The following is a 15020-nucleotide window of genomic DNA, read 5'->3' as shown; positions in this document are numbered from 1 at the left end:
CAAGTGCATGTTTAGACTCTGACACATTCAAAACACAAATGAGTCCATAAAGTAAAATAATCAGGGAAATTTACTCTTCGGACAGATCAAATTATGAACTAAATTTTGATGTCAGTGAAGAAGATTCCTTAGTAATTAATTCACAAACAAAATAAAGGGATGATGGAAGGGAACCAAAAATTTCACACATTTACATCAGTGGCTGAATTGTTTTATATGTTAGTGGACCCCTTATCTTCAATGGATTTTTTTCTGGGCCTCGCTCTTTTGAACTGCATTGATTCCCTTTTTAGTTGGTCATTAAATCTAATAAATTCTAAAGCAGCTGGTTATATTGTTGGTAATGTTCACCGCCCAATGGTTATTCCCGACTAATAATTTAAATACCAGGTTTCTTCAAACTCACTCTAGTGATCAGATGTTCACACTGTGAGCACATGTAATACATGGAGTATGGCGTAGACACAAAGAACTGCAGATGCTGATTTACAACGAAAAAAAGACACAGAGTGCTGGAGTAACTCTGGAGTAACTCAGCATTTCAGGCAGCATCTCTGGAGAACATGAATAGATGATGTTTTGGGTTGGGATCCTTGTTCAGACATGATATAGATGCAATATAGTATTCTATGTACCTTGAACTCCTGAAATTTCCCGACATCATTACCAGTGGTATTGAATCTCAGAGGCAAGTGCAACACATAAATCCTACTACATTACGTGGTTAGTGCACGTGGATAAACAATGTTTTGCCCATAGTATTTGAGCCACCATCTTGAAAATGTTAGTAGATCAATAATGAGAAGATGTATCTCTCGATTCTGTAACCATGGTGAAAATGCACAAAACATAGTTTGCACAATCCATAATGATTAGGCAGAAAAATGGGGTGGTTGCTTGAAAGACTGAAGAAAATGTATCATTCTAGTTTAGTTTATTTTTTGTTTAGTTTGGAGATACAGGCTCTTTGGCTCAGCGAGTCCACACCGACCAGCGATCCCCGCATACTAACATTACCCTACACACACCAGCGGCAATTTTTATATTTATAGCAAGCCAATTAACCTACAAAACCTGTACGTCGTTAGAGTGTGGGAGGAAACCGAAGATGTGAGAGAAAACCCACGCAGGTAACAGGGGGAACGTACAAACTCCATACAGACAGCACCTGCTGACAGGATCAAACCCGGGTCCCTGGCGCTGTAAGGCAGCAACTCTGCCACTGCACCACCCATGTAACCAACTACCAAGCATGGTGAATGGAAAGAGATCAATAACCGAAACTCAGATTAGGATTATGGCACAAATAAAATTAAGGAATGATAAAGATAAGCACATTTACACATAGATTTTATCAGTGGCTCATTGGCTGCGATAGGTTGATGATTCTTCTACCATTAATCTATTCTTTTCTAGCCTCCTGCTTTTGAACAGTGCATTATTTCCCTTTTTGACTGGGTGTCATTAAATCCTATGACTGAAGCAGCAGGTCACATCTCTGGTCATCTTTACCACCCAATTGTTTTCCACCAGTTGATCATTACTGTTATGGTAGCATTTTAGTTCATCAGTAGTTGAAACCGTCAAATAAATTCCCTAAATTGCTGGGCGTGATTCCCAACTGGAGTGGGGTCATAGACATCAGAATCTACGAGGTCAACTTGGAGTAGCTCGGTGGCGAAAACTTTCTCCTCAGGTATTTCAGGATGTACAGCGGAAGACAGCTGATCAGAGTGATTACTGAGACTTTCCACAGGAAGGATAATGTGATGATAAAGTAGACATCTGCAACAGAAAACCAAAGTTGTGCATTAGTTACAAACATAAGGATAAGGGGGAAGTCTTTTAGGGGGGAGATGAGAAAAACACTTTTCACACAGAGAGTGGTGAATCTGTGGAATTCTCTGCCACAGAAGGTAGTTGAGGCCAGTTCATTGGCCATATTTAAGAGGGAGTTAGATGTGGCCCTTGTGGCTAAAGGGATCAGGGGGTATGGAGAGAAGGCAGGTACAGGATACTGAGTTGGATGATCAGCCATGATCATATTGAATGGCGGTGCAGGCTCGAAGGTGCGAATGGTCTACTTCTGCACCTATTTTCTATGTCTATGTCAATATCTGGTCAAGTACTACTGTCCTTTTTAAGATGTACCAACTCGTGTCTGTGAATTAAATCTACAGAACGTGATATATTGAGGACAGGTGCTCAAAATTCAAGGCTTTACGCTTCTCAATTCCAGCACCACTCACCATGAGGGTTAACCTAACCCACATTCTCCACCCTTTTGTACTTGAGTTTGACTTGATTGTATTTATGTATAGTACAGCCACTTCCCCACAGTTATAAGGCTTCTGAACAGTCTGTGAATGAACTAGGTTACTGTCAGATTCATCTCTACCCCCACGTTCCGGACAATGGACTTTGTCGATGGAACTGGTGCGTTGCAATGCTGAGAACTATATTCTGCAATCTGTATCTTCCTTTTTCCCTGTAGTACATAAGTTTGACTTGGTTGGATTGATGTATGGTATTATCTGATCTGTTTGGACAAGCATTCAAATCAAATATTTTCACTGTTCCGTGTACAAGTGGTGATATAATAAGCCTAAACAAAAATCTAAACAAGTTACAACATTGCATTAAACAGTCATCAACAGTGAATAATGCTCCATTTCTGAATGGAGAAATAATTGGAGAATAAATGGAGAATAAACAGAAAATCATTTCTGAATGTCGAAATCTTGAACTAGCAACCACCCTCCTCCTATCACCCCTCCCAAGTATAACTGACTCCCCCTGCATGAGTGAGTGATCCTGGTCAGTTCTTCGGATATCTTTGTGTCCAATTCACCCACTTTCATGATCTTCTGCAACATTGATGTTCCTAGATTTCATTTCCAAATAAATTGGCAGTTTTGAGTTAGGTGTATCACTGTCTAATATGGGTGATCCCTTATTTTTAAATTGTCACTCTCGAAACATCTTCTCCACATCTTCGCTGCCATGACCAGGTTTAAAGGTTTCAACTTCATAACGTATTCAGTTCAATTCATTCTCCCTCTGTGGCCAATTAGCTGATATTAGCCCAGGTGCTGGTTTATCAAGAAAAGAACCAAAATGCTGGAGTAAATGTTCAGCAAGTCAAACAACATCTCGAGAGAAAACGAATAGGTGACGTTTCAGGTCGAGACCCTTCTTCAGACTGAAGAAGGGTCTCAATCCGAAACGTCACCTATTCCTTTTCTCCAGGGATGCTGTCTGTCCTGCTGAGTTGCTCCAGCTTTTTGTGTCTATCTTTGGTTTAAACCAGCATCTGCAGCTGCTTCCTAAACAGTACCCTGAGAGATAGAGATGGTGACCGTAATGATGCTATCAGAGCCATGGAAGTGTAGGAATTATGAGCGTAAGAACCCCCACACACTCTCCAAACAGCCGCCGATGTCACTGGGACAACGTCCCACTCTCAAGACAATGGCATTTCAAGTTAATCTTCTTGCAATCTTATACACCGGGCCACTTTGGTTTTAGTACAATAGCTTTACCATCACAACAATCAGTGCGGTAAACTTAATTCCCCACTGTAACATTTGTTCGTCACAATTAGTTTGGTTTTCCATTCGTCACGACAATCGAAACCGCTTACGTGAATGCTCAATAATTGAAAAATTTCAGCAAATGAATAGAAACTGAAAAACCAGAATAATTTTCCATTTCCACCGAATGTTTAAATTCTTGCTAACGTCATACTTGTAGCTGTGAATGTGTAAATATATTTATAATGACTACATTTATTAATACATAGGATAGCTATATTCTGCAACACCATTCACTTTAGTTTCTTCAGACCTGTAAACCGCGGCTGTTGTTAACCGAAACAAACATAGACATTACATTGCAAAGTACTTGTGTTACAACACCAGGATAAGCGCTCAAACTAGAAAATCTAAAGCCAAAGCACTATCTAAAATGATTATACAAACTTATGCTAAGGATAATAACTAACTCCATATGCAAAAATCAGTTACCTACATGTTAACAAGCACAACAAAAAAACCCCGATACAAGTATATCATTGGGATTATCAAGTGGGCACCTCCCTTCACTGGTGATTCGTTAAATTATGCTCATGACACCTCTGGATAACTCAACACTTAGTTCTGGCATCCCAGAAACCCCCCTCCTGGATATACTCAACCACTAATAGTTGGAGCTGGTACATCCATTCTGAGAAAGGGGCCCCCACCGACCCCCCCCCAAATTCATACTCGCAGCATGGTCACACGAGGTCATCATGCTACCTTTCACCGACCCTATGTACTACCAGTATCTTTCAACATATTGATAAAATCCCCCGCGATGGTCGCAATGGAAAAAAAAAATCAATACAGGTACACAACCTTTTATCCGATTGGGACCAGACACTTGTCGGATTAACATTTTCGGGAATGGAAGATTTTTAGCGTAGATGTCCGCGGGCGGCTTGAAAAGTTGGAGCGACTGCCTCCTCCCCGGAGACCGGGGAGTTTGCATAAATGTTAGTCAGTTAGTTTGGAGGGATTTTATGCCTTAGTCCCCTACGACTCCCAACATCGCGGACTGGGGGCTCTGTCAGGGCATGGTAGCTCCGACCCCGAGGTGGCTGCGAGGCGCTCCAAATCCAGCGCCGCCCGCGGTCGGAGGTCCGCGAATGTTTGTGAGAACTATCTTTCATGGAGCTCGCAGAGTAAGGCATTGCCCGCTCCCCCGCTGGTATCCCAGCGCTGCGAGGCGACTCAGCTTTGCGGAGGGGGCTCGGCGCGTGTATTTTTCAAGCCATATGCGGGGGTCGGAGCTACAAAGCCCCAGCTGGGAGTTGGCCCCAGTGAGTAAAAAAACCCGGTCGCCATGACCACTCCCCAAAAGGTAGGGGACTAAGAATACTTTTTCAACCCCCCTTCACATAAAAGATTTAAAAGCCCTCCACTCGTAGGCAATGATTTGTTTAGTCGTAGGGGAGGAGGCAGTCGTAGTAGTACAGACCTGAGGGTAAGTTTGGCGCCAAACGCGAGCTTTGGTGTGCAGACGACATCCTGGAAAAAATGGGTTTTCGGAGTTTTTCGGTTTCCGGAACACTGGATAAAAGGTTGTGCACCTGTACTTTTTTTACTCGTAGGTTTAGTCGTAGTAGGTCGGCATGTTAGTCGTAGGTAATCGAGGGTAGTCAAAGCTAGTCGAAGGTAGTCATAGATAGTCTTCATCATAGTCGAAGGGAGGTCGAAGGAGATCGAAGGAGGTCGGCTTCACTCTCCACTATTCGGTGTCCGATTTTTCCAAGGTTAGTCGTAGCTAGTCGAAGCTGGTCTTCAACATAGTCGAAGGAGGTCGAAGGAGGTCTTCTACATGACATTTTTTCAAACTCTCCTAAACTCGCCAATTAGGACGTCCAAGTGGGACAGCCCCTTTAGCGGTAGTCTTCAGAGTAGGTTACAATTACTTCAAACTGCGTTACATGGCAGTTCGAGCATGGGCATGCAACTTAACCATACCGCTCTTTATTTATTTATCAAGAGATTGCATTATCAGTCTTCCAGCAAGCTAATTACTTCAGGAGGCTCTGCATTAAACATGTCCATTGACTGGTGTGCCATCATACCATTTCCAATGCAAACTCTGTGGTTGCCAGAGAAGAACTTTGTAGGAGGAACATAATTATTAGCCCCTAAAAGGAGTTTTTTTAGTTTAGCTACAAGATGCAGCGCAGAACTCTGAGACCATGCTGACCAGCGATCCACCTACACTAGCACTATCTTACACAATAGGGCCAATTTGCAATCATTAACAAAGCCAATTAACCGACAAACCTGTATTTTTTGGAGTGTGGGAGGAAACCGGATCATCTGGGGAAAAACCACGTGGTCACAGGGAGAAGGTATAAACTTTGTACAGACAGCACCCGTCGCCAGGATTGAACCCGGGTCTCTGGCGCTGTAAGGCAGCCACTCTACCACAGCTCCATCCTTGCCGACTTGTTCCATGATAGAAGATTAATCTTTCAAGCTCTCTCAGATTGTGCCCAGGTACATAGGACATGCTCTCCTGGAGATGTGTCCTACACTCTTCATGAACCTATCCACCTGCGCTCCCACATTCTGGGATCCAGAGTCTTGTACCTCAAGGATCCTCTGTTCTTTGGCACTTTCCAGGGCCTTACCATTCACTGTGTATGTCAGACTCTTGCTTTCTTTCCGAAAATATATTATCTTGTATTTGTCTTGAATAAATTCCATTTGCCATTGCTCTGCCTAACGTTCCAGCTGATCTAGATCATGCTGCAGTCTTTGAAAACTTTCCTAACTATGGAAAACTCCACAAATGTTTGTGTCATCAGCTTCTTTTGGATGCCAATCTTCATTGGAGTTAGGATTAGTTGTGAACAAATATTGCCCTTTCCAACACACAGAAAATTAGATACACCAGCAACAAATTAATAAATGTTAAATACGTAAACGGTGTTCTATTGCAACTGGTTCACAAGTTCAAGGAGCAGAATTAGGTAATTCGGCCTATCAAGTCCACTCTGCCATTCAATCATGGCTGATCTAACTTTCCCTCCAAACCCCGTTCTCCTGCCTTCTCCCCATAACCCCTGACACCCGCACTAATCAAGAATCTGTCAATTTCTGCCAATTATCTGTCAATTATCCATTGGCTTGCCTCCATAGCCTTCTGTGGCAATGCGTTCCATAGATTCACCACTCTCTGACTAAAGAAATTCCTCCTCATCTACTTTCTAAAGATACGTTCTTTTATTCGGAGGCGATGGCCTCTGGTCCTCGACTCTCCCACTGGTGGAAACATGCTCTCCACATCCACTCTATCCAGGCCTTTAACTATTCGGTCTTTGTCAATTAGGCAAGATTTATATTCATATTCTTGCAACTGAAGTTGAGCTCACCTCACAGAAACCAATGGTCTCATGAAACTGAGTGCAGAGTAAAAACAGATGAGTGGGCTATAATAGTGCATTGGTGCAAGTTGCTTCAAGATTTAATGAAAGATAACCTGGATCATTGCTAGTCTTTCAGTACATCATGCAAGACTAGTTGCTGCAGGATGCTTTTGCAAACTGTGTGGGATGTAAACACGCATATTAACCAACATATTAGAGGGTTTGTGTAAGAAAGAACTGCAGATGCAGGTTTCAAATCGAAGGTAGACACAAAATGCTGGAGTAACTCAGCGGGACAGGCAGCATCTCTGGAGGGAAGGAATGGGTGACGTTTCCCGCTGAGTTACTCCGCATTTTGTGTCTATATTGGAGGTTCTATAACTTCCACTCCTGACTAATCACCTGCTGCAATATGACATCCAAAGGTGGCTTATTCCCAATAGACATTAAAGGGGCATTAATGACCATGATATGGTTTAGTCGTGAGGTGGGAGGAAAGTCAATTGGGTTGCTGATCCCAAGTGCCACCTGGTGGGGTGATTAGGGAGTACACAGAGTTGGGGGATGAGTTGAGTTGAATATAGTTTATTGTCCCGTGTACTGAGGTCCAGTGAATAGCGCCACAGTATCTGTTGGGAGTAGAGATAGCCACACATGATTACATTCAAACTGTGCACAAATACTGCAGGTAGGGCAAAGAGAAAAATACCAGAGTGCAGAACAGAGTGTTACAACATTAAACTATTCCAACTACAGAGAAAGTGCAAACAAAAAAAGTGCATGGGCCACAATGGGGTAAATTGGGAGATCTATCCGTTTAGCTTATGAAGATCAGGACTACAACATTAGCTTATGAGTAGGGCAAGATGAGAGGAATGTGCAGGAAGGAAATGCAGATGTTGGTTTAAACCGTAGACACGAAAAGCTGGAGCAACAGCGGGACAGGCAACATCTCTGGAGAGAAGGAATGGGTGATGTTTCGTGTCGGTCTCGACCTGAAACGTCACCCATTCCTTCTTTCCAGAGATGCTGCCTGTCCCGCTGAGTTACCAAGATGAAAGGAATGGTACATGGAAAGGAAACTGCAGTACTTTTTTTAAGAACGAGGCTGCAAAGTTCAGAAAAAGACCTTTTTGATGTTGACCTACCAATAAACTCATGCAAGAAGACAAGAGAAGCGATGTAACAACTGAGGCTGAGAAGTTCTGCCACGATCATGAGCCAGTGCCAGGTCTGGATTGTGAGTGCCACCATCAGCAACTCAGTGAGAATGAGCGAGGTGAAGGAGATGGCCACTGCATGCACAAACTCCGAATCAAACAGCAGGAGAGCGCCGTACATGATTATTCCACCTAAGAAAACAAAAAGTGAAGAGAAGTAAGACTTGTGTTACAGGCCGATAAATATGACAAATTAAATCAATATGTAAATCAAATCAAGGAAAGGCAAACTCGATGCTAGGATTTATATCAAGAGGACTAGAATACAAACATAGAGATGTAATGCTGAGGTTCTATAAGGCGCTGGTCAGGCCGCATTTGTAGTATTGTGAGCAAATTTGGGCCCCATATACAAGGAAGGATGTACTGCCTCTGGAGAGGGTGCAGAGGAGGTTTACAAGAATTATTCCAGGAATGAGTGGGTTAGCATATGATGTGCATTTGACAGCACTGGGCCTGTACTCGCTGGAGTTTGGAAGGTTGAGGGGGGACCTCATTGAAACTTACAGAAAAATGAAAGGCATGGATAGAGTGGAAGTGGAAAGGATGGAACTGGTGGAAAATTCTAGGGCCAGAGGTCATAGCCTCAGAATTAAAGGGTGCTCTTTTAGAAAGGAGGCGAGGAGGAACTTTGATGCAGAGGGTAGTTACTCTGTGGAACTCATTGCCCCAGAGGGCTGTGGAGGCCAAGTCAGTTCGATATTTTGAAGGCAGAGATAGACACATTCTTGATTACAACGGGATGTCAAGGGTTATGGGGGGAAGGCAGGAAAATGGGATTAGGAGGCAGAGATCAGCCATGATTAAATGGTGGAGTAGACTCGATGGGCCAATTCTACTCCTATAACTTGTGAACTTACGACATACACTTTTGCCTGAGAGACAGAGGATGTGGTTTCTAGTCTTGGTATAGACCAACAAGGCTCCAGTGACAGTACTGAGAGAGTGCTCCACTGACAGTGACACCATAGTGCGAAGATTCGAGACGAGGATCTGCTTTTTCACATGGACACAAAATATCATATTGGATTCTTTAAAGCAGAGTGGTGGGAATCTTGTTGCCTTCGTCAATAATAAAGTTCATCACAATGTTATTTCTGGGATCTTGCCAACAAGACAAAGAAGCTGTATTAATTCCTATACCCAAACTTCAATGAACATAACTTCAATGGTTTGAAGCCTATCTAAATCATAAAACAATATATATTATGGCATTGAGATGAGTGGAAAAAGTAAATTGGCCAATAAAGTAGTGTTGAGACAAATAATCTTACTGAATGCTGGGGGCTAGCCTGATGGAATTACACTCTCTCCAACATTTTATGTTCTTACGCAAATATAAACCTTTATGTATTTTGTTTTGCATGCATTTATTATAAAATGCCATACCCATACCTTGGTATATACTAATCAAAACCCAAACCAGAAATGTTTTGAAAGACAACGGTCGACCCTGAAATATAAAAGGAAAAACAAAATCTGTGTCAGAGATGCTGCTACAAATTACAGGTACAATCCAATGTTGAGTCAACGTTTCAATATTCAGAGTACACATAATGTGCAACTGAAATGTTCAAAGTTTCACGCAGGAAAGCTCCCCAATTAGTTTAATTTAGAATTCTTTGAACACAAATCATTTGACAGGTTTCATGTGTTGGGAGTTTTTAAAAGCAGCATTAAGTTCCTGGAACTGACGATTCAACTGTATCTGCGGCAGCAGAAGTTTCCATTGTGATGTTGTTCATTTAGATTTGCAGTTTTTAAATTTGTCAACAAAGGTGCAAAGCTGCCCTTGTCAGATAGTTGCCGAAACAATCATTTTCAAAGCTGGTGCGATGACACACTGTCAGTCTGAAGAAGGGGCTCGACCCGAAACGTCGCCTTTTCCTTCTCTCCATAGATGCTGGCTCACCCGCAGAGTTTCTCCAACATTTTTTGTCTACCTTCGATTTTTCCAGCATCTGCAGTTTTTTCTTAAACACTGTTATCTAAAATCATGGCAATGGTCTTTGAAAATAGAGATTCAATTACTATAATAATACTCAGGGATTCTAGATATCAACTCGCGGGAGTTAACTTTGCTGTTCATTTAGTGTCTCACACAAAATGGTAAATGCAAGAATTATTGAGACACAGAAGCCTGCAGACGTGGGAATCTTGAGCAAGAAACAAAATCTCGGAGAAACTTAGTGGGTCAGGCAGTATCTGTGGAGAAAGATGGACTGACAATGTTTTGGAATGTTTACTTCCTTCCACAGATGCTGCCTGACGTTCTGAGATCTTCCACCACTTGGTTTTATGCTAGAATTAATCCCTGGTATCCCAGCAAAATATTTCAGAATCTTTAGCTGCCATGTGCACTGTTAAATGCAGAAGGTCAGAGGAACAATTGTGGAAATGGTGAATCGATCTCTCCCACTTTGCTTCAGGTGGAGGTTTATTATGCCACTTAGCAACCTCAAAAGTGCCCAACCTACAAACCACCAATCTCAAAAAAACTGTATCTAGCAGGTATGACTGACTGGTAATCCCTCTAGCAGGACCACAAACGTTTAGATGTGATTACCATAACCACTGCTTCGCCAGTCAGATTTTAAAAGAAGGATTCTCCTGGTGCTTTGAGTTGTCGGCTTACTGGAGCAAACAAGACCAGACCTAAACCCAAACAACTCCTAAATAGAGTCCATGGTCATGGTCAACTGCGTGGTGCTCAGATGCGGCAGTCCTATCCAACTCTTGCTCTCCACACCTGGAACACCTGGCTGTGAAGTGCCGTCCCTTCTACCTACCGAGGGAATTCACCTTCATCATCCTGACCGCATCCCAACAAAATCCTTCCGAGTGTTTCCCAACCAGAAGCCTTGGATGAAACATGAGATCCGCACTTTTCTGAAGTCCAGATCCCGGGCATTCAGGTCTGGAGATACAGAGGTCTACAAGCAGTCCAGATACGACCTTGGTAAGGCCATCAATGTCATTTGAACAACTCGGTTTCACTTTGTAGAAAGTGATGGTGTGCAAGCCCTGCCACTGGTGCTGAACGTTCATCCGAACCTCCAGTTTAATTTGTGCGTTAATTTCAGTTCAATCGTCTCTTTCTCGATGGCCTTCTAATGGCTTAATCTGGTTAAACTAATTTACAGTGTTCAAGTATAAGTAAGTTTAACTAGATGTTGCGGGGTGGGAGATTGCAACCTTCACGAGGTCCGCCCTGTTTCAACGAATGCAATCAACCTGGCGGGCACAATCAAATAAGATCAAATAGAACAAGTTGTCCTGCAACTTTAGGCTGTGAGCGCCATACACAAGAAGAAGACTAGATGTTCTAGATGCAGGAAGATTGTTCCCGATGTTAGGGAAGTCCAGGACGAGGGGTCACAGCTTAAGGATAAAGGGGAAATCCTTTAAAACCGAGATGAGCAGAGAGAGGTGAATCTCTGGAACTCTCTGCCACAGAGGGTAGTTGAGGCCACTTCATTGGCTATATTTAAGAGGGAGTTAGATGGGGCCCTTGTGGCTAAGGGGATCAGGGGGTATGGAGAGAAGGCAGGTACGGGATACTGAGTTGGATGATCAGCCATGATCATATTGAATGGCGGTGCAGGCTCGAAGGGCCGAATGGCCTACTCCTGAACCTAATTTCTATGTTTCTATGTTTCTATGTTGCAAAGTTCAAAAAGAACCCGAAAAAATAACACAAAATATACAAGGCACTTATAATGAAGAGAATAATTCCAGTGTACCTTGGTAAGATCTTTATAGAGTTCTGGATAAAGCATTGCAACTTCTGATTTAACATCTTTGTCCAAAACAAGAGAGAACACTGGGAACATGGTGTAGATTGTGGAATACCTGAGAAGAGAAATGCAGAATATAAACTTCCAGAGGCACAAGGCGCTTTCCTTCTTTGGTACAGCAACTGTGATATTAAATACCATTTAAAATGTATTTATTTGACCTTAAAAGGTGGTTGACAACTAAGGCAGTGTGTATCGGGTCTCGTTAGCTTGGTTGCTGACTGCCACACTATTGTCTGCACAGATCAGTACAGAATTTCTGCCAATGCAAACTGAAGGAACAACACCCCATATTCTGCTCACATCCTAACAGTATGAACACTGAATTCCCCATTTTTTAGGTAACATCCACAACCCCCCCTTCCCCCCCCCCCCCCACCCCCTCCCCAAGCTCCACTTTCCCTTCCCCCTCTCCCCTGATCATACGCATTTCTCCCCTCCCCTTACACCCATATTCCTTCCGCTGGCTACACAATTTGCAATTCTTCTTTGCGTATCGCATGGATTCGACCTTTTCATCGCCAGCCTTTGTCCAACTATCTGCCTATCAGATTATAATCAAGCACTTGGCCCGTGTTGACCAACCTGGGTGTGCAGTGAGACCCAGGTTGGTCAACATGGGCCAAGTGCTTGATTATAATCTGATTTCCATACATGAAGACACTGAGATCGTTCCTGTGCTGCACCTGTTGATTAGAGCCTGGCTCTTCTGTGGAATGTGATTAGGAATGTAATTTAGCCGAACCTTTTGCATAGCTAATCCAATGTAAAGCATGAATATTGCATTCAAGTGTAAGTTAAAAGACTCGCTACAGTATGCACCAGATTGCATAATTTCAAGCTAAAAAATGCAAAAGCACCATACTATGAGATGGGGGACACTACGCTCCCTCAGTTTGGTCTCTTGCAATTTCTCACTCCCAACTTTCAACCAATGTTGGCAGCACTGTAATAGGGGCCTAAGGGGTAACTTTTTTTACAAAGTGTGGCGAGTGTATGGAACAAGCTGCTGGAGGAAGTAGTTGAGGCCAGTACTATCGCAGCATTTAGACAGGTGCATGGATAGGATAGGTTTAGAGGGATATGGGCCAAACGCAGGCAGGTGGGACAAGTGTAGATCTAACATGTTATTCAGTGTGGGCAAGTTGGGCCGCTGGGCCTGTTTCCACACTGTACGACTAACAGCAGGAGTATTGAACTTTAGGTAACCAAAGTGACATTTTTTTACTTACCCTATAACAAGGAAACCCTGGTACAGAGGAATAGATGCAAAATAAAACACTGAAGAGAAAACAGCCTGTGGAAAGAAAACAAAGAGAACCGTTTTAACGGGTATCGGGGTTTGTAGCTGCATTGGAAAACAAACTATTCAAACTATTACAGAAATTATTAGTGAGCCAAACGTGCATTTAAATCACAAATGCGATCCTCCCCAGCTGGTTCTAACATCAACATGGTCCAGGGTTCTGCTCCAAGGAGCAGGACAATAAAATGCCACAATGCAACGTCTGGCATCACTGAACAGCTGAAGTCAGACAGACCAAGAGGGAAGCTGGAAGTATCCCTGCCTTTCCCGTTGACTGATTATTAGGAAGAGGAGGCTGTTACTGGCAGTATTTAAAAGACCACTTTAAGTTTGTTTCATCAATGGCCAAAATCCAGAACTCCCTTGACTTTTAGTAACTTGATACAATTTTATCATGCATATGGAGCAAAGGAAAAATATTTTCTAATTTACATTTCAAAATTGTATACTTCCAAAGATATAGGGGCGGCATGGTGGCGCAGCGGTAGAGTTGCTGCCTTACTGCGCCAGAGACCCGGGTTCCATCCTTCTACATTCTACCCGTGACCTGTGTGAGTTTTCTCCGGGTGCTCCGGTTTCCTCCACACTCCAAAGACGTACAGGTTTGCAGGTGAATTGGCTCGGTAAAATTATAAATTGTTCCTAGTGGGTCAGATAGCGTTAATGTGTGGGGATTGCTGGTCGACACAGAGTCGGTTGGCCGAAGGACCCATGGTGAGTCCAATAATTTATGAATGAATAACAAGTCTGCAGATGTTGTAAGTCTGAAATAAGAATAAAAGATGTGGAATGTACAGGGGGCTTGCAGTGATAGGATGGCCATAATAATTGTCCATGTGATAGTATTTATTTTGCTGGCCTCTACGAGAGGGAAATGAATGTTTATAAGTTATGGGTGATCTTTCTCGAGAAGTGTAAACAAAGGAAGAGAGGGATGTAATTAGAGGAAGTAGGAGGGTGGGGGGGGGGGGGGGGGGAAGGGGAGGTGGAAAGAACATGGTGTTACTGTGAGTTGTAGAAAACAGTAGGTGCAGGAAATCTGGCTCTAATCCTTAGCCACTTCTCCTATTTCCCAGTTCCTTTTCCTTCTGTCAGACTCATACCTTGAGTCTTGGCACTTTTGAAATTTGTAACAATGCCAAATACGGCTGAAAGATAACTGGCCCCGTTTACACATTTCAGTAATTAGTTAAACCTTCCTTCTGGGACCAGGACATAAGCAATTGGAAAGCAGTCTGTTGAGAACACACTGTTCAGTGTTGTAGAGGGGATGGCGATTGCAACCTTCGCGTGGTCTGCCCTGTTTCGACAAATGCAATCAACCTGGTGTGCACAATCAAATAAGATCAAATAGAACAAGTTATCCTACAACTTTAAGCTGTGCACGCCATACGCAAGAAGAAGTGTTGGAGAGCAGAGGGATCTAGGAGTGCAAGTACATAGTCATCGCAGGTAGATAGGGTGTTCCAGAAGGCTTTTGGTGCATTGGCCTTCATAGGCCATTCGGCCCGTCAAGGGTACTGAGAATAGAAGTGGGGATTTTATGGAACAGTTTTACAATGCATTGATGAGGCCGCACTTAAGAGCATTGCATTCAGTTTTGGTCACCCTGTAATAGGAAGGGCGTTGTGAAGCTGGAAAGAGTGCAGGGAAGATTTACGAGGATGTTGCCAGGCCTCGAGCGTCGGCAGTGGTTCGGCAGGCTAGCACTTTATTCCTTGGAGTGTAAGAGGCTGACGGGTGATTTTATAGAGGTGCATATAATCATG

At 43.1% G+C, this 15020-nt stretch overlaps 1 protein-coding gene across 1 annotated transcript in view; it reads right to left on the bottom strand.

Moving 5' to 3' along the window:
- Positions 1-529: 529 nt before the first annotated feature.
- Positions 530-15020, bottom strand: part of LOC129707432 (probable phospholipid-transporting ATPase IIA) — a 98392-nt gene continuing 83901 nt past the window's right edge. Inside the window, exons 24-28 of the mRNA XM_055652461.1 lie at positions 13178-13242; positions 11892-12000; positions 9544-9601; positions 8077-8280; positions 530-1785 (exon numbers count right to left, since the gene is read on the bottom strand). Of these exons, the coding sequence (XP_055508436.1) occupies positions 1649-1785; positions 8077-8280; positions 9544-9601; positions 11892-12000; positions 13178-13242 (573 nt within the window). The 3' untranslated portion in view covers positions 530-1648. The remainder of the gene's footprint in view (positions 1786-8076; positions 8281-9543; positions 9602-11891; positions 12001-13177; positions 13243-15020) is intronic.

This window comes from Leucoraja erinacea, chromosome 21 (genome assembly GCF_028641065.1).
Source record: "Leucoraja erinacea ecotype New England chromosome 21, Leri_hhj_1, whole genome shotgun sequence".
NCBI classification, from domain to species: Eukaryota; Metazoa; Chordata; class Chondrichthyes; order Rajiformes; family Rajidae; genus Leucoraja; species Leucoraja erinaceus.
This window is presented reverse-complemented; position numbering and strand designations above follow the sequence as displayed.